Source organism: Lampetra fluviatilis, chromosome 41, assembly GCF_964198595.1.
Source record: "Lampetra fluviatilis chromosome 41, kcLamFluv1.1, whole genome shotgun sequence".
Classification (NCBI taxonomy): domain Eukaryota; kingdom Metazoa; phylum Chordata; class Hyperoartia; order Petromyzontiformes; family Petromyzontidae; genus Lampetra; species Lampetra fluviatilis.
The window spans coordinates 3929318-3947843 of record NC_136315.1 but is presented as its reverse complement, the minus strand read 5'-3'; the positions used below and the strand labels follow the sequence as shown (position 1 = coordinate 3947843).

Sequence of the window (18526 nt, the reverse complement as noted above, 5' to 3'; positions counted from 1 at the left end):
ATATTATTCGCAATAAGTCGAGGTATGAAACACGACCTTTGTTGACAAAGAAATTGAGCTTTTTTTAGTTTTACACTCTGAGGATCTTACGAGATTTTGCACATTTACAAAGTCTCTTCCCAGTCATTTCATCTGATTTCAGTTGACAGCTGCAAATTACGTTGCAAATAATAACGTGAATACATGTTTTGGGTGTGTTCAAACACGATATCATGTGCTCATTTGAGGCTGAGTCGACCTAGGCGAGGGAGGCCGGCAACCGATATATAAATATCGATATATTACTCGCCACTGATGTTAGCCGTGGCCAGTAATCGAACCCAGATTGCTCGTGTTCGAAGCCCAGTGCGCTAACCACAGCACCACCACTCCCCACATGCAGGTCGACAACAACAAAAAGATCCCCCCGATAGCCTTAACAAACTGTAGGGGCAAGTGCTGTTAGCGAGCACCTATGAAGGCCGGAACGGTACACGAGGGGGTTGGTGGCCAGCACCACGCCCGACCGCCTTTCTCTCCCCCAGTGACGATGTTTACGCACCGCACCATACCAGGTACACATTTGAGGCTCAGTCGACCTAGGAGAGGCCCCAGGACAAGTTCAGATAATCGTCATTCGTGTTAGCCGTGAGCGGGAATCGAACTAGGATCATCAGGGTTCGTAGCGCAGCGCGCTAATGGTAGAACAAAGACAAAGATCCCCCATATAGCCTTCACAAACTGTAGGGGCAAGTGCTGTTAGCGAGCAGCAGCTATGCAGGTAGAAGACACACACACAGGTTGTCACGACACTACCACGCAACAATCAACCACCCTCGGCTCCGCGATAGTAGAGCAACGTCATCCGCAATGAACCGTGCAGCATCACGGTGGGATATTTGCTGACTCGCTACACAGAGTCGGTGAGGTGTAGAGAGAGTGGGTAGAGGGAGGGGGTGGGGATGGGGAGGATGTGAGGCGTGCAGAGAAAGAGAGAGACGGGGAGATCATCGACGAGAGGGTAGGTGGGTAGAAGAGCGAGAGTGGTGGCACACTGACTCGTCTTATTCTTCTTCTGTCGTACGGCTGCTGATGTGAGATGCAGAACATCGACTGCAATTTCACATGCACGTGGTCAAGCCCAGGTTAACCGCGCCAGGAGCCGGCGGAGTAGTGGTATCATCGCTGTGATGTCTCCTTCGTGTTTGTGCATCGGGGCATCGCGTCGTTATCCCTTGTACGGTCTGTTCTGGATGACCACAGTCGCACATTGCTCGCGGAGAGATTTTTAATATTCCATTTGTGCATCAGGTATCTGCAGCCAATGGTTTGTGCAAGTGGATGCTGTTTAGGGTGTAGTGGAAGATGTTCAGCAAACCTTTACGCGGGCCCATTCTGTTGTTAAGTGAGAAAATCAATGACGAATTCCATCAACGACCAAGCATCGATCATCATCGATCTCCCGGTCTTCCAGAACAACAACGCACTGACTCTGATGGAACGGCACTGATTAAAGGGGGCAGTGTAGCGAGGTTGCCAGGTGGCACACTGTGTTCATGATGGCCATGTCGATTGACAACGCGTTCGCTTAAACATCCTAAACAATTTAAACAATTTTATTTCATCAGATAAGGCCCACTGAGATATATAGATATTGTTTTAGAAGCGATCTGGCCACAAATGATAGCTCAACTTAAGTGGCTTATCATGTGGACATTTATAGCAGCCACATATTCTTAAACGCGTGATGTTTATTCTAAACGTGGAGGGGGAAACCCGGAGGACCCGGAGAAAAATCCACGCGGCCACGGGGAGAGAGAGACGCCGCAAACTTCAAATACACAGCAGGCGTCAGGGTCGGGGATCGAACCCACGAACTCCTGCATACCATGCGAAGTAGTTAACATCTCCTAGCCATCTACTGCGAGTGCTTTGTTTCTGACTTGTCGTGCATTACAGCTGTTGTGAAATTGACTTTTTCTCTTTCTCTCTCTCTCGATGATGATGAAGATGATGAAGATGATGAAGATGAAAATATAATGCCGCTCGACCAGTTGGAAGTAAGACGTCCGCTGACAAGCCGGAGCAGTCTGCCCCGGTGCGGGAACTCCTCACTCTCTACGCAGACTGTCCCCCACTACTCCGCAGCGCGCTGAAGCGCTGGAGCGTTTGATGACACAAGATCTGCCAGGCAGGTGCTTTGTTTCAGTGGAACAGAGACAAAGATCCCCCGTATAGCCTTCAGCAGACTGTTAGGAGCAAGTGCTATAAGGAGCACCTATGAAGGCCGGGAGGGTGGCCAGAACTACGCCCGACCGCCTTTGTCTTCCCAGTGCAGATGTTTACACACCGCACTAAGTGCACATTTTAAGGTTGAGTCTACCTAGGGGAGGTTCACCGCGCCCCACACAAAGACACAAATGCAAAGATCCCCCGTATAGACTTAACAAACTGTAGAGGCAACACAAATGCAAAGATCCCCCGTATAGCCTTTCACTGACTGTTGGGGCCAGTGCTGTTAGCGAGCACCTATGAAGGCCGGAACGGTACAAGACGGGGTCGGGTGGCCAGCACCACGCCCGACCGCCTTTGTCTCCCTCCCTCGTGGCGATGTTCACACAGCCGCAAGCGGGTTGCTCACACTCTCGTCAGGACACGTGGCCGAGAGGCACGGAAAACGCGACGGGAAACATTTTTTGCCGAGCCTCGGAACAGGTCGAGGCTGGGCCCGGCTCCGGATGCGACCGGTTCCACAGATCGCGGGTGCAACTCTCGTCCCGCATGCGACACAACAGATACACGAGTGGCATTCGAGTCTCAGGTCGCGCGCGCGCGCGTGTGTCCTGTGTATGCTGGTGGGTGTGTGTGGAGTGGGGAGCGGTGGGTGTAGCGGTTAGCGCTACGCTGCGCTACGAAACCTGGTGACCCGGGTTCGATTCCCGCTCACGGCCAACACCCAATGGCGATTATCTGAACCGGTCCTGGGCCTCCCCTAGGTCGACTCAGCCTCAAATGAGTACCTGGTGCGGTGTGTAAACGTCGCCACTGGGGAGACAAAGGCGGTCGGGCGTGGTGCTGGCCACCCACCCCCTCGTGTGCCGTTCCGGCCTTCATAGGTGCTCGCTAACAGCACTTGCCCCAACAGTCTGTTAAGGCTATACGGGGGATCTTTGTGTGTGTGTGGTGCTGGCCACCCACCCCCTCGTGTGCCGTGCCGCGCCCTCATCGGTGCTACTCGCTAGCAGCACTTGCCCCAAAAGTCTTCAGGCTATACAGGGGATCTTTGTCTTTTTGTGTGGAGGGAGCAGTCGTGCAGTGGTTAGCGCGCTCTCCTCTGAACCCCAAGGTCCGAGTTCGATTCCCGCTCACGGTCAACACTGGTGACGATTATCTGAACCCGGTCCTGGGCCTCTCCTAGGTCGACTCAGCCTCAAATAAGTACCTGCTGCGGTGTGTAAACATCGCCACTGGGGAGACAAAGGCGGACGGGCGTGGTGTTTCCTACCCACCACCTCGTGTGCCGTGCCGGCCTTCACAGGTGCTCGCTAACAGCATCTGCCCTAAGAGTCTGTTAAAGGCTACACGGGGAATATTTGTCTCTGTGGGCATGTTTGAATGAGTATATGTGTTATTGGTAAGTGTTTACGTGCTCAGAGGTATTTGCGTTGATATGAGTGAATGTGTATGCGGATATGTGTGAATGAGTGTGTGTGTTTGGGGTGTTTGTTGACGTGTGTGTATATATGAATGTGTGTGAATGCATGTGTGCGGTGTGTGTCTTGGGGTGTTCATACGTGTATATATGAATGAGCGTGAGTCTTTGTACGTATACACGTGTGTGTGTATGCTAATACTTGTTAGAATATGTTTATGAGTGTGTTGATACATGTATGGATGTATATGCGTCTTTATGTGTGTGTGTGAGCTCCTCCGGCAGGCAAGGCTGCGTTGGCTGGGTCATGTAGCCCGCATGCCCAGCCACCGCATGCCCAAACAGCTTTTGTTCGGCCGGATCGAGGGGGCTAAACGGGCGCGGCACGGGCTAGAGAAGAGATGGAGTGATGTGGTACAGGAGGATGTGGAGCTGAGTGGACTTGCCGATGATTGGTACCAGCGGTGTCAATTTCGGCCTCTGTGGAGGAGGCTCGTGAAGGACGCTGTTAGGAAGTTGGAGGCAGTCGCCCTCCAACAACAACGGAGGGCGGAGGAGCGACACTCACAACAACGAGCAGAGCGCCGGGTGGCTAAAGCACAGCAAGTTGGCACAGTAGGGGGCGAAGGTAGTGCATCAGCCAGTCATCTCAGTCAGTCGATCCGTGGCACCTGGGTCTGCCCCGTGACCTCCTGCCAGCGGGCGTTCGACACTTCACGTGGCCTCAAGGTGCACATGGCCTGTCACAAGCGTCGTGGTGACGTCACCGCCACTTAGTGGCGAATGGCGGTTGTTGTTGTGTGCATGTGTGCGTCTGTGTGTGTGTGGAGAGCAGTCGTGTATCAGATTGTGCATTGCACTACAAAGCCCGTGGACCGGGGTTCGATTCCCGCTCACGGCCAACGCCAGTGACAATTGTCTGAACCGGCCCTGGGCCTCCCTTAGGTTGACTCAGCCTAAAATTAGTACATGGTGTAGTGTAAACATCGCCACTGGGGAGGCAAAGGCGGCCGGTCGTGGTATTGGCCACGCACCCCTCGTGTGCCTTCCCGACCTTCATAGGTGCTGCTCGCTAACAGCACTTGCCCCAACAATATTGGGGATCTTTGTCTTTGTCTGTTTATGCACATATGACGGCATGTGTCTTGGTGTGGGATGCTACCGTGGTGTAACGGTTACCACACCGAACTCGCAATCCAATGCTGGGCCGTTTGATCTCCCGGCGTGCCAGGTAAACACTAAACTTGCCAAGTGTCTCGAGTTCCCCACCGCTCCCGGCTGGCTCTGTCCACCCAGCAGCATAAACGGGCAGAGCACTCGCAGTGGATCGGCAAGGTTGTGTGGTGGGGTCAAGTGCGGGTACCCCGTTTTTAAAGACGTCTGGAAGAGTGGGCCAAAACACCCTCTTGTGGAGGCGATATCCGCCAGCAGTGGCTCGTTCGGGCAATCGCAGGGCTGCACCTTTACCCGTTAGCATCTGAACTGTTGCGACCGATTCAGCTTCGTCGAGTGGCCGTGCAGAGCGAGGTCCACACTTTTGGCCTCTTTGCGATCGCCACGCTAAGCGTTCACACACGATGTGCGCCGCATTCTCCGCTCCCTGCGTCCGAGGTCACGTCTACGCCGTGCAATCACCCGCGAGCCGCTCCCGCGCGTCGCTGCCAAGTGACTGAAGTGAGAATTTTATTTCACGGCACCCATCGGGAAACACGCCCGGCACGACACGCAGACACCGACTTGTGCGTACGTACGGCGTTGAACTTCTTTCGCACCGTACGTAGCCAACCGCGCTTATCGTAGGACTTACGGCACTTAAATAGAAAACACAACGGTTCAACGTTAACTGGGTCCACAGGGGCTGGAATCAGCCAAATTAAATTAAAATCCAATTGTTATTAATTCGGGTGAGTTGTTTTTTTGTTTGTTTTTGGCGCGGTCATTGGTGACCGGGCTGAGACCATCCACCCACCGGACTTTTTGACAATCCTGTGTAAACATGAGAACGACGAAATGGCTCCAACACTGGATTAGAACCTGTCGCCTCAAAGGAGCCAATGTGACCGCCTCTGAGTCGCCCACATCATTCAATAAGAGAACACTTCCCATCGACCACCGTTTCCTCCACGCATCCCGTGGGGACGCAGCTGCTGCTGCTGCTGCGTTGGCAGTGAGGGGCACAGATGCAGTTGACGACTCCTCAATAAAACCGTGGCCTCAAGTGGACAGGTATACGCAGGCGGTCCCCGCTTTTACGACGTCGCAATACGTCGCTGTAAGCCGCCTTTGTCAATTGGACCCTATTTTCCCGTAGACGGTAGAAACGGTAGGAACAGCACTTGCCGATGTGTGTGTGTGTGGTTTTATCTTCCTCTTTATCGGCCACGCGTAACGGGATTTGACGGGTAAACATCCGCACACAAACACTCGAGAAAATAACAAAAGCCTCCACGCCAAGGTCGCATCGGAAAACCGGACCGACTCTGTTCGAACGCGTCCCGCGCATCACGTGCTCTGCGTCGTGAAATCGATCCACGGCGGCGTTACGTAAACGTCGCAAACGTGGGGGGCGTCGTAAGCCGGAGAGCGCTTGCGACAGGCGACGAGTCAGGCAATGGGGCCCCTTTCTTGCTCACAGCACAAGAGAGGCCAGAAGGGCCGTTGTCCAAAATGTCACCGCCTACTATAATTACTATTCCATTGAACACTCGCAGCATTATCGACGAGCATGTTGAGTTTGTGCTGCTGAAGGGAGTGGCGTTTTTGCCCGGTTGTTAAAATACTCGAGTACCCGATTAGCGAGGCCAAGAAGGCGACGGACAAATTTCGATTCATGGGCCGATTTTGAAATGGTGCTGGGAGACTCGCGTCTGTCTGATCCACCCCCACCCCACGCGCCGCAGCTTCCCAACCCACCAGCTAACCCCCCTCCCACCCCCCCGCCTTCGATGAGCGAGGCCAAGACGCGGTGATGGGATGTGGGGATTAAACACATCGCCACTGCTCAGACCCAGCCGGCGCTCGCGGCCACGCCGTCGGGGAAGAATGAGCGGCAGGCGCGCGAGTTCTCGGCGTGCAGCGGCAGCCCTGCGGCCGGAGCGACGCGTGACCCCGTGCAGCGGCGCGACGTCTCCTCGGGCCCCTCCTCGTCGTCCGACGCCGCCCACGAAGACGCCACCACCTCCGTCCTGCGGGGGAAGGGGGGGGGGGCGGCAGCGGCCGGCGATTGAGCGACACGCAAAGGGGACGGGAAATACAACGGTGGCGGTGGCGGTGGCTGTGGCGGTGGTGGCTGTGGCGGTGGTGGCGGTGGTGGTGGTGGTGGTGGCGGTGGTAGCGGTGGTGGCTGTAGCGGTGGTGGCGGTGGCGGTGGCGGTGGTGGCTGTGGCAGTGGTGGCGATGGTGGCGGTGGTAGCGGTGGTGGCGGTGGTGGCGGCGATGGTGGTGGTGGCGGTGGTGGCGGTGGCAGCGGTGGTGGCGATGGTGGCTGTGGCGGTGGCAGCGGTGGTGGCGATGGTGGCTGTAGCGGTGGCAGCGGTGGTGGCGATGGTGGCTGTAGCGGTGGCAGCGGTGGCAGCGGTGGTGGCGGTGGCGGTGGTGGTGGTGGCGGTGATGAGGCGGTGGCAACGGTGGCGGTGGTGGCGGTGGCGGTAGAGGCGGTGGCAGCGGTGGCTGTGGCTATGGCGGTGGTAGTGGTGGTGGCGGTGGCGGTTGACGATGGGGCGTTCCTCCCACCTGCTGGGCGTCTCCCCGCGCTGCACCTCCATGCAGAAGACGCTGGGAGAGTCGGAGAAGTAGACTCCGGTGAGGAAGTCGAACCGGGACACCGCGTCCCAGGAGACTCGCAGCTCCCGTCTCACCGCCCCCACGTCCACCACCGCCCCGGCAGTCACCACGACCGCTCCCCTGCGCTCGCCGCACCGCACGAACACAACGTCAACAAGCAACGACCGCCGCCGCAACGTTCGCGAGCCAAGCGGAGACGGGGCGAGATTGAAGGCCCGCTGAGATGAGGCCACGGGCCCGCTTGCTGTACTGCCACCAGCTGGTCACCTCGCAGGGGTGAAACCATGAAACGATTCACCACCACGCCCGTGACAACCCCCCAGCCCTCTCCCCCGGATTAAGTAAATTGTCGTAATTGACGATCGCGATTTCATTCGAGAATCAAAGTCACTTTTTAGAGATCGTTCAAAAAGGCAAGGTAGCTCCTCGAGTGGTGCTGCAGGCAGTGCCGGATGAAGCTAGTGTCGGGCCTGTAGCAAATGTTATAAAGGGGCCCGAAATAAAATAAAAACACGTAAATATTAAAACACAATTTTTTTACTTGCACAGTAAATTAATTGTATTTTTTCATTTGCTATACAGCCAGATAATACGGCAAATCTCTAACCTTAAACACCCAGTCGTTCGTAAAAGTTGAAGGCAGTCTAGTACTATAGTAATAGAGCAAGTGCAGAATCACTGAACCGGAATTGATAGCTTGAAAGCATGCAGCGTGGGGCCCTTGAAAGTGCGGGGCCCGTAGCTACATATGTAGCTACTTTTGCTTCTAGGATAATCCCGCACTGACTGAAGGGGCTGCTGATGTGAATCTATTGCAAACAACACCAATTCCTCACTCGTGGCCAACTCCCAGCCCAGCAGGATTGCGACTTTCATGAATCTCTGCGTGATCTACCAAACCCTTGCCTCCAAAGCACTGAAAACCCAGCTGGGTGACCTCGGGTATGGACTGTAAGTGTGTTGGTCGATGCGGAATTGTGAAGCTGGTGAACGTGGGAGCGTTAAGTTCAGTCCAACAACTTGCGCTGCCCTCCGCTGCCCACCACGTGACACCGCGAGCCCTACGGCAACCCGTTTGCATGGGTGGGGGGGTCACGCATTCGAGCGCTATCCAGGCTCAAAGACCCTGCTTAGCTTGCCGTGTTTTCGCTGGTGGGATTGGGTGCAAGCTGGGAGGTTTGGTATTTATATATCTATATAAGTTAAACTTATTTCGCACCGCACGTAGTCAACCATGCTAATCGAAGGTAGGAGGGGAAGGACAACAAACTAAACACAAAACGCAGTTCTAAAGAAACGAGTGTTTAATCGAGATTTAAAAGTGCGCAACTCCAGTGGCTTCCTAATATATCGGAAGGAAGAGCGTTCCAGACGGCCGCAGAAGCGCATCTGAAAGCGCCGCGCGATGCGGCGACCGTCTTCATTCGATGGCTGAGCCAAAAGCCGCTGCGAAAACGACCGGAGTTCGCGTGACGGGTTCACGCTCCTTGACGAGATGAGCGAGCTGCTGCGGTTCATTTGTGGCGAGGACTTTCTGTGCGATGAGTGCGACATTGTAACCGAAAGCCATTGCAGCTCGGCGAGCACCGGACGGACCAGTAGACGTCACGACACGTGCCAGAGAATTTTGTGAAGGATAGTGCCAGCGTTTGGGGGGGGGGGGGGGTTTAGGAGCTCCGCTTCTCACCGGCTGTTGATGCGCGTGTGCGACTGGGCACTCCACAAGCTGACCTCCATCACCCCCGTGATGTCCAGCCCCATGGCCGCTTCGATCTCCACCACGGTAGGGAGACCGGACTGCAGCCTCAAGATCTGTGCGTGCGCGACGGACGGACAGAACGGAGTGGCACTTGTCCGTCAGGCTGTCTGTCCAGGCAACACGTACCCGTCGTGGTTTGCATTGCGGAGCCAAGAAAATAACTCATTGTGAACACAAGTGGCCGGGTACCTGTGGTATTCGTGACGATGAGCCGGAAAGTTACCACCAGCGAAACGTCGCAGCCAAATTTTAATTACCGGGGACTGCTCTTCACCGCACCGCGTGTGCTGAAGCAGTACCCGCTTGGCACGTTTGTTCACGTGACAACGGTCGCGTTGGCCGGAGGAGGGTGTACGACACATTTTACTGACACGATCGAACCCATAGATCCATTGCGAAGCAGGGCCTCACCTGCGTGTGTCTCTGCAGCAGGGCGAGTGCGCGCGCCACACTCGTGGGCTCGCTGCCCGAGGCCCACATCTTGGTGAGGAGGTCGGCGTAGCCGCGGAAGAACGTGACGGGGCGCAGCGACACGCCCAGCAGTGCGGCCGCCATGCGAGCCGTCACGTCCGTCGTCTCTTCCTCCTCCTCCTCCTGCTGCTGCTGCTGCTGCTCATGATCACGGTCAACCTTCTTGTCCATCTCCTCGTCTGTGCCCACGTCGCTGCGTCTGTCTGCGTCGTCCTCCGCTGGCGCATCTCCGCCGACGAACGAGTCGAAGCCTTCGGCCTCCAGGGAAACCTGCGAGGGCCGGGGCGGAGATTGGCGGCGTCATCACAGTTGTAATGGGTTCGATCCTGACCCTGCCGCCTGTATATTTTGTTCCCCGTGGTCGGGTGGACTTTTCTCCGGTCCCTCCGCTTTTTTCTTCCACATTCAGAATCAACATCACGCTTTTAAGAGTATTTGGCAGCTATAAATGTCCACGTGATGAGCCACTTCCGTTGAACCATCATTTTGTGATAGCCAGGTCGCTTCTGGAACATAGAGCTACGCAGCTCAGTCGGAACTTACCTGGCAAAATAAGAAAAAATGTTAAAATTTCGATTCAAAGCTTTCGTGACTGCAGGGATTCATCTTCTTGGTTTTTTCGGTAAAGTCACGTAGAATGGAAATAATAAAAATAATAAAATAAAACATAATAAAATAATTCTCACGACGTTTCGGCCACAACGCAAGCAGCCATCCTCAGGTGGAGGACAGGTCTGTCGAAAAGAACAGGTCTGTCTTCTCGACAGACCTGTTCTCCACCTGAGGACGGCTGCTTGCGTTGTGGCCGAAACGTCGTGAGAATTATTTTATTATGTTTTATTTTTATTATTTGTATTATTTCCATTCTACGTGACTTTACGAAAAGAACCAAGAAAAAAAATGTTGAGTTTCATAGTTTGGTTTAGGTGGTAGCGCTGGGCGGAGGAGGCTGACGCTCACCTGCAGCGCTGGCAGCTGCTGCCCAGCGCCACTTCGCACCAGCACCTCCAGGTCGCTCCGCCTCAGCATGCCCGTGTCGGAGAACAGCAGGTCCAGGTCAAAGGTCACCGTCGATCCTCGCCCTCCTGGGGGGTGCGGGGAGGCGAGAGAACGTGGAGCAAATGAACACTAATGACAACGTGTTTTCCTTTTCCTTATAGTTTCCTCCACAAGGCAAGTTTTCTCTCTCTCTCTCAGGAGGGTCTTCCGTCGGGATGTTGGGACAGCCCCCTTCTGGGGAATGTGTCGCACGATCTCGCGAGCTGGGCGAGCTCCAGCGTGATTAGACCGCGGATGCATTCATTTGACAAGGGAAAGCCTCACTGGCTCTCAAGACAAATTTCCGTCAGCCTCTCCAATGTTAGCCTACAGATCCCGTCCGTCGGAGCCGGAACCTACAAGGTGAACCCACGGCGTTGTTTGTCGATGACACAATGCAGATATCAATCGGTATCATTCAGCTGATGTGCTTTGCATCTACACACGCCTTTTGCCAATCCACTGCTGGATGAAGGCCTTCCCACACCGGGCGGGTCGGGCCGGGGGGGTTAATCCGATCGGCCTTCTCCACGCTGGCCGATGCGAAATGGCGAAGCCGGCGAGCATAGTGGTCGTGGTGGTGGTGGGGGTGATGGTGGTGGTGGTGGTCATGGTGGTCGTGGTGGGGGTGATGGTGGTGGTGGTCGTGGTGGTGGTCGTGGTGGGGGTGGTGGTCGTGGTGGTGGTGGGGGTGATGGTGGTGGTGGTCATGGTGGTCGTGGTGGGGGTGATGGTGGTGGTGGTCGTGGTGGTGGTGGTGGTCGTGGTGGTGGTGGGGGTGGTGATGGTGGGGGTGGTGGTCGTGGGGGTGGTGGTGGGGGTAGTGGTCGTGATGGTGGTCGTGGTGGTTATGGTGGTGGTGATGGTGGTGGTGGTGGTCATGGTCATGGTCGTGGTGGTGGTGGTGGTGGTGGTGGTGGTGATGGTTGTGGTGGTGGTGGTGATGGTGGTGGTGGTGGTGATGGTGGTGGTGGTCGTGGTGGTGGTGGTGGTGGTGGTGGTGGTGGTGGTGGGACGCACGTGAGACGTATCCGGAGCGGGACGAGGACAGTCCAGCAGTAGAGAATCTGTCGTAGTTGTTGACGAGCGGGTCGCGCAGGACCTCCCTGATGGCTGCACTGCAACGTCACCATGTGACGTCATAATCTTCATCACCATCAACCGAATCATTATCAACTGCATCATAATCATCAGAAGCTGCATGGTCATCATCATCACTGTCGTTATGACTATTATCACCAAAAACAAAGATCCCCCGTATAGCCTGTAATAGACTGTTGGATCAAGTGCTGTTAGCGAGCACCTATGAAGGCCGGCACGGCACACGAGGAGGTTGGTGGCCAGCACCACACCCGGCCGCCTTTGTCTCCCCAGTGGCGATGTTTTTACACACCACAGCAGGTGCTCATTTGAGGCTGCGTCGACCTCACGGCGGCCCAGGACCAGTTCCGATAATCGTCAGTGGTGTCGGTGGCCGTGAGCGGGAATCGAACTCAAATCGCCTTGTTCGTAGTGCAGCGCAGGCGCTAACCGCTGCGCCACCGCTCCCCTTACTGAGATCACCACCACTGCCATGTCTGCACGTGTCCCCCTCTGGCTGCCCGGGCAAGCACGCCCAGAGTCTGACCTCATCGTGAGACACCAGACAGCGAACGGGGGAGCGAGAATGAATGACGGCGAGTGAGAATGAGTGAATGAGTCCTGAGAGTGGGAGTGAATGAGAGTGAGTATGATAACGAATGAGTGTGAATGAGAGTGGGTAAATGTGAATGAGAGTGAGTGTGATTAAGTGAGAGTGAATAAGAGTGAGTGAGAGTGAATGATAATGAATGAGTGTGTGAGAGTGAATGAGTGAATGTGAATGAGACTGAGTGAGCATGTGTGAGATTGAGTCAGCGTGTGTGAGAGTGAATGAGAGTGAGCGAGAGTGGGTGAGCGTGTGTGAGTGGGATTGAGTGAGCAGGTGCAAGGGTGAGTGAGCGAGTGAATGCGAGCGATAGTGAGTGAGCGTGTGTGAGAGTGAGTGAGTGAATGAGAGCGAGAGTGGGTGAACGGGTGCGAGTGAGTGAATGAGAGAGTGAGTGAGTGAATGAGAGTGAGGGTGGGTGAACGGGTGCGAGAGTTAGTGAGTAAATGAGAGCGAGAGTGGGTGAGCGGGTGAGTGAGTGAGTGAGTGAATGAGAGCTAGAGTGGGTGAGCGGGTGCGAGGGTGAGTGAGTGAATGAGAGTGAGAGTGGGTGAGCGGGTGTGAGCTTAAGTGAGTGAATGCGAGCGAGAGTGGGTGAGCGGGTGCGAGAGTGAGTGAGTGAATGAGAGCGAGAGTGGGTGAGCGGGTGAGTGAGTGAGTGAGTGAGTGAATGAGAGCTAGAGTGGGTGAGCGGGTGCGAGGGTGAGTGAGTGAATGAGAGTGAGAGTGGGTGAGCGGGTGTGAGCTTAAGTGAGTGAATGCGAGCGAGAGTGGGTGAGCGGGTGCGAGAGTGAGTGAGTGAATGAGAGCGAGAATGAGTGAGCGGGTGCGAGAGTGAGTGAGTGAATGAGAGCTAGAGTGGGTGAGCGGGTGCGAGAGTGAGTGAGTGAATGAGAGCGAGAATGAGTGAGCGGGTGCGAGAGTGAGTGAGTGAATGAGAGCTAGAGTGGGTGAGCGGGTGCGAGAGTGAGTGAGTGAATGAGAGCTAGAGTGAGTGAGCGGGTGCGAGAGTGAGTGAGTGAATGAGAGCTAGAGTGGGTGAGCGGGTGCGAGAGTGAGTGAGTGAATGCGAGCGAGAGTGGGTGAGCGGGTGCGAAGATGAGTGAGTGAATGAGAGCGAGAGTGGGTGAGCGGGTGCGAGAGCGAGTGAGTGAATGCGAGCGAGCGTGGATCCCTTGACCGGTACCTGGAGGGGTGCTGCGTGGCGAGCATGGCGCGCGCACGGCGCAGCAGGAGCCGTCCGGTCTCGGCGTGGACTCTGCTGCTTCTCCTGCTGCTGCCGCTGCTGCTGCTGCCGCTGCTGCCCACCGAGAGTAGCAGGTTGCGCACCTCCTGCGGCGACGGCTCCGCGCTCAGCAGCAGCTCCGCCAAAGTGGAGCGCGCCACTCCGTCGTGACCGCCCCGGCGGCCCCCTGCCACGGGGCCGTGGTGGAACAGTCGGTTCAGTCGCCGCTTTGTCTGTGGACACACGGCCAGGGGGGGAAGGGGGGCGGGGGTGCAAGAGAAGGATGCAGGAGGCGAGTGAGCCGGTGAACGAGTGATTGAGCTCGCTAGCTATCGGTTAAGCGAGTGAACGAGTAGGTGGGTCAGTGGGCCAGAGAATGAGTGATTGAGTAAGCTAGCTAGAGAGTAAGTGAGTGAACGACTAAATGGGCGAGTGAGTCAGTGGGTCGGTGAGCTGGTGAACGAGTGATTGAGCGAGCTAGAGAGTAAGTGAGTGAATGAGTAGATGGGCGAGTGAGTAGGTGGGTCAGTGGGCCGGTGAACGAGTGATTGAGTAAGTTAGCTAGCGAGTAAGTGAGTGAATGAGTAGGTAGTCGAGTGAGTCGGTGGGTCAGTAGGCCAGAGAATGAGTGATTGAGCGAGCTAGAGAGTAAGTGAGTGAACGAGTAGTTGGGCGAGTGAGTCGGTGGGTCAGTAGGCCAGAGAATGAGTGATTGAGTGAGCCAGAGAGTGAGTGAGTGAATGAGTAGTTGGGCGAGTGAGTCGGTGGGTCAGTGGGCCGGTGAACGAATGATTGAGTAAGCTAGCTAGAGAGTAAGTGAGCGCATGAGTAGTTGGGCGAGTGAGTAGGTGGGTCAGTAGGCCAGAGAATGAGTGATTGAGTGAGCCAGAGAGTGAGTGAGTGAATGAGTAGTTGGGCGAGTGAGTCGGTGGGTCAGTGGGCCGGTGAACGAATGATTGAGTAAGCTAGCTAGAGAGTAAGTGAGCGCATGAGTAGTTGGGCGAGTGAGTCGGTGGGTCAGTGGGCCGGTGAATGAGTGATTGAGTAAGCTAGCTAGCGAGTAAGCGAGTGAACGAGTAGATGGGCGAGTGAGTAGATGGGTCAGAGAGCCAGCGAACAAGCGATTGAGCAAGCTAGAGAGTAAGTGAGTGAACGAGTAGATGGGCAAGTGAGTCGGTGGGTCAGGGACCCAGCGAACAAGCGATTGAGCGAGCTATCCATCGAGCAAGTGAGCGAGCGAGCGAGCGGAGATTGCCTGTGGGCTGAAGCCGCCGGGTGGGAACTTGCGCAGGGCGTCGAGCGCCGCCGTGGCCACGCGCCGCTCCGGGCTCTCAGCGGCGCTCAGCAGCGGCTCCAATGCCTCGGGCAGCGCCGCGTTGCCCAGCGCCAGCGCCGCCGCCACGCGCCGCTCCGTCTCCCTGCCGGCGCGTCCTTCCCGCGATCCCGAGCCCCGCAGCGTCGAGATCAGAAGCGCCAGCGTCTCCCTCGCCGCCTGCCGGGGCAACGACGAATCGAGGCGGGGGGGGCACCGGGGGATAAACAACAGCAGCGCAGGGTAAATGGCCAGGATGAGGCGGGGTTAAAGGTCAGTTTAGAGTGGAGAGTTTTCAAGAGGCTATACAGGGCTGCTCCTGAAGCAGTCGGACGGATATCAAATCTCTAAAAATCTATTTGTAATCCGTTGCAATACCCAAAGAAAATGCCACACGGAACAAGGAGAAGAAGCAGATCTCTAAGTATATGCTTAAGTTTTTTCGGTAAAGTCACGTAGGTAAAAAATAAAAATTAATAAAAGTAAAATAAAAAATAAAATAAAAATCACGACGTTTCGGAGGCAACACAAGCTTCCGTCTTCAGGTGGAACCGTCACAGCACGATAGCTGTATCAAGTCAATTGATGGTTCCACCTGAAGACGGAAGCTTGTGTTGCCTCCGAAACGTCGTGATTTTTTTATTTTTTTATTTTACTTTTATTAATTTTAATTTTTTACCTGCGTGACTTTACCGAAAAAACCTAAGAACATGAATCCTTGCAGTCACGAAAGCTTCAAATCTAGAAGAGATCTCTAAGTATACATGAACACTGATCATCATCATCAGCCCTGATCAATCCACCGTTGGATGAAGGCCTTCCTCCACCCCCCGCCCCCAGGGCCCCCGTGGCTTGGTGGACCGATGGCCGCGGCTGCGCTCACCGCTTGCTGGCAGCGACCGGCACGGCACAGCTTCCCCAGGCCGGCGCCCAGCACCACGAGTAGCGCGTCCCGAGTCTCGGCCGCCACCGTCTCGTCCTTGGCCAGCCCCTAGCCGGCGGTGAGAACCCGGCGAGACGGCGATTCTCATCACGGCTTATGCACCGCTCGCAACAACAACAACGACGGCGACAACAACAACACTTGTTGTTGTTGTTACTCGTACCGCAACGCTGTCAGCAGACGGCTAGTGCAGCCAGATACTTCGATTAACTAAACCACGTGTTTTTATATTTTACCAGCTAAGGCCCCCTGGGCTATATGGCTTTTCATAAGCAACCTGGCTCATCACCATGTGGGAATGTCTAGCAGCAGCCAAATACTGTGGAGGCGACAAGTCACGTGCCACCCACTTCGATCATCTAAGCCTTGTGGTGAGTATCGAGGTTTCTCTATGAGAGTCAATGGGCTTCTGTATTTGTCTATGAGTCTCTATGTGAGTCAATGGGTCGCTGTGTGAGTCTACGGGTCTCTACGCGAGTAGTCTACGGGTCTCTACGTGAGTAGTCTACGGGTCTCTACGTGAGTAGTCTACGGGTCTCCACGCGAGTAGACTACGGGTCTCTACGTGAGTAGACTACGGGTCTCTACGTGAGTAGTCTACGGGTCTCTACGTGAGTAGTCTACGGGTCTCTACGTGAGTAGACTACGGGTCTCTACGTGAGTAGTCTACGGGTCTCTACGTGAGTAGTCTACGGGTCTCTACGTGAGTAGACTACGGGTCTCTACGTGAGTAGACTACGGGTCTCTACGTGAGTAGTCTACGGGTCTCTACGTGAGTAGTCTACGGGTCTCTACGTGAGTAGACTACGGGTCTCTACGTGAGTAGACTACGGGTCTCTACGTGAGTAGTCTACGGGTCTCTACGTGAGTAGTCTACGGGTCTCTACGTGAGTAGTCTACGGGTCTCTACGTGAGTAGACTACGGGTCTCTACGTGAGTAGTCTACGGGTCTCTACGTGAGTAGACTACGGGTCTCTACGTGAGTAGACTACGGGTCTCTACGTGAGTAGTCTACGGGTCTCTACGTGAGTAGTCTATGGGTCTCTACGTGAGTAGACTACGGGTCTCTACGTGAGTAGACTACGGGTCTCTACGTGAGTAGTCTACGGGTCTCTACGTGAGTAGTCTATGGGTCTCTACGTGAGTAGACTACGGGTCTCTACGTGAGTAGACTACGGGTCTCTACGTGAGTAGTCTACGGGTCTCTACGCGAGTAGTCTACAGGTCTCTATGCACGTAGTCTAGGGTACCAGGAGGCGCTGCAGAGCGAGCGGCGAGGGGCTGGGGGCGAGTGCCCAGCCGTAGAGCGCTCGCTCCGACAGCTCCCGCGGGCGCTCCTCGTCCCCGCCCAGGTCCAGGAAGTCGAGCGTCGCCTCCAGTGCCGCCGGCGTCCCCGACGACACCACGGCGTCCAGCAGCTGTGGCCTGGTGGGGGGGCGGTGGTGGTGGGGGAGTGAGTTGGGGGGAGAGAGAGCGGAGAGAGTGGATAGAGTGGGGAATGAGAGTGGGGAAGAGAGTAAAATTAAGTATCGATTTAAAGCTTTCGTGACTGCAGGGATTCATCTTCTTGGTTCTTTCGGTAAAGTCACGTAGAATGGAAATAATAAAATAATAAAAATAAAACATAATAAAATAATTCTCACGACGTTTCGGCCACAACGCAAGCAGCCGTCCTCAGGTTTGCATTGTGGCCGAAACGTCGTGAGAATTATTTTATTATGTTTAATTTTATTATTTCCCTTCTACGTGACTTTACCGAAAAAACCAAGAAGATAAAATTAAGTATTTCATTTATTTTACCAGGTAAGGCCCACCGAGCGATGTAGCTCTTTTTCAGGAGCGACCTGCCCACACATGATAGCTCAACGAAGTGGCTTAACGCGTGGACATGTATAGCTGTAGCCAAATTCTCTAAACGCGTGATGTTGATTCTAAATGTGAGGGAAAAACCCGGAGAAAAATCCACGCGACGACGGAAAGAGAGAGACACCGCAAACTACAAATATACAGCAGGCGTCGGGGTCGCGATTGAACCCCCGACCTCCTGCACACCAGGCGAGGGAGTTAACATCTCGTGCAGTGTGGGGAGATGTTGACAGAAAAAACGGCGGTAAATCCGGGGCTGTAGCAGAGAGAGGGGGGCCCATGGGAAATGATGATGATCACCATCATGACGACGGTGATGATCATGATGACGATGATCATCACCATTCCTCCGGTATGAATAAATATTTCTCATTCCGATATTTTCTGGTCAGATCGCGCGAGTTCAATGCGTGTTGCGAACCCTCCTCCACCCCGACACAGCCAATCAATAAAGTCGCCACGTGAACAAACGCGCGCATGTAGGACTGCTTCAGCAGCGCCGCATCGGCGGTGGCGGTGTTGTTTGTTGTTGTTGTTGATCAGCGATCCAGACGCACGCGCGCACACCGCACTCGATTCTGAGCGTGGCGGCGACGGCGGCGGAGCGACTCACAGCGTCTCGGCCTCCTCGGCCCTCAGCATGGAGAGCAGCGTGGACGCGGGGAGGGCGGCCAGCGCCCGGCCCAGCGAGAGGAAGGCCCTCGCCGCGTCTCGTGAGGCCAGCGAGTCGCCACGGAGAAAGCGGCGCGACGCGGCCAGCACGCTCGGTACCTGCGCGCAGGATCGACATCGTCTAAGTTGTCGTCGTCGT

The 18526-nt window shown here is 55.2% G+C and overlaps 1 protein-coding gene across 1 annotated transcript in view; it reads right to left on the bottom strand.

The window, feature by feature from the left end:
• Positions 1 to 6575: 6575 nt before the first annotated feature.
• LOC144946593 (microsomal triglyceride transfer protein large subunit-like) overlaps positions 6576 to 18526 on the bottom strand; it is a 34490-nt gene continuing 22539 nt past the window's right edge. Inside the window, 11 exon segments of the mRNA XM_078875608.1 lie at positions 6576 to 6816; positions 7364 to 7534; positions 9102 to 9226; positions 9585 to 9914; positions 10605 to 10729; positions 11703 to 11800; positions 13556 to 13827; positions 14850 to 15086; positions 15790 to 15897; positions 17100 to 17274; positions 18329 to 18486. Coding sequence (XP_078731734.1) covers positions 6633 to 6816; positions 7364 to 7534; positions 9102 to 9226; positions 9585 to 9914; positions 10605 to 10729; positions 11703 to 11800; positions 13556 to 13827; positions 14850 to 15086; positions 15790 to 15897; positions 17100 to 17274; positions 18329 to 18486 — 1983 coding nt within the window. The 3' untranslated portion in view covers positions 6576 to 6632.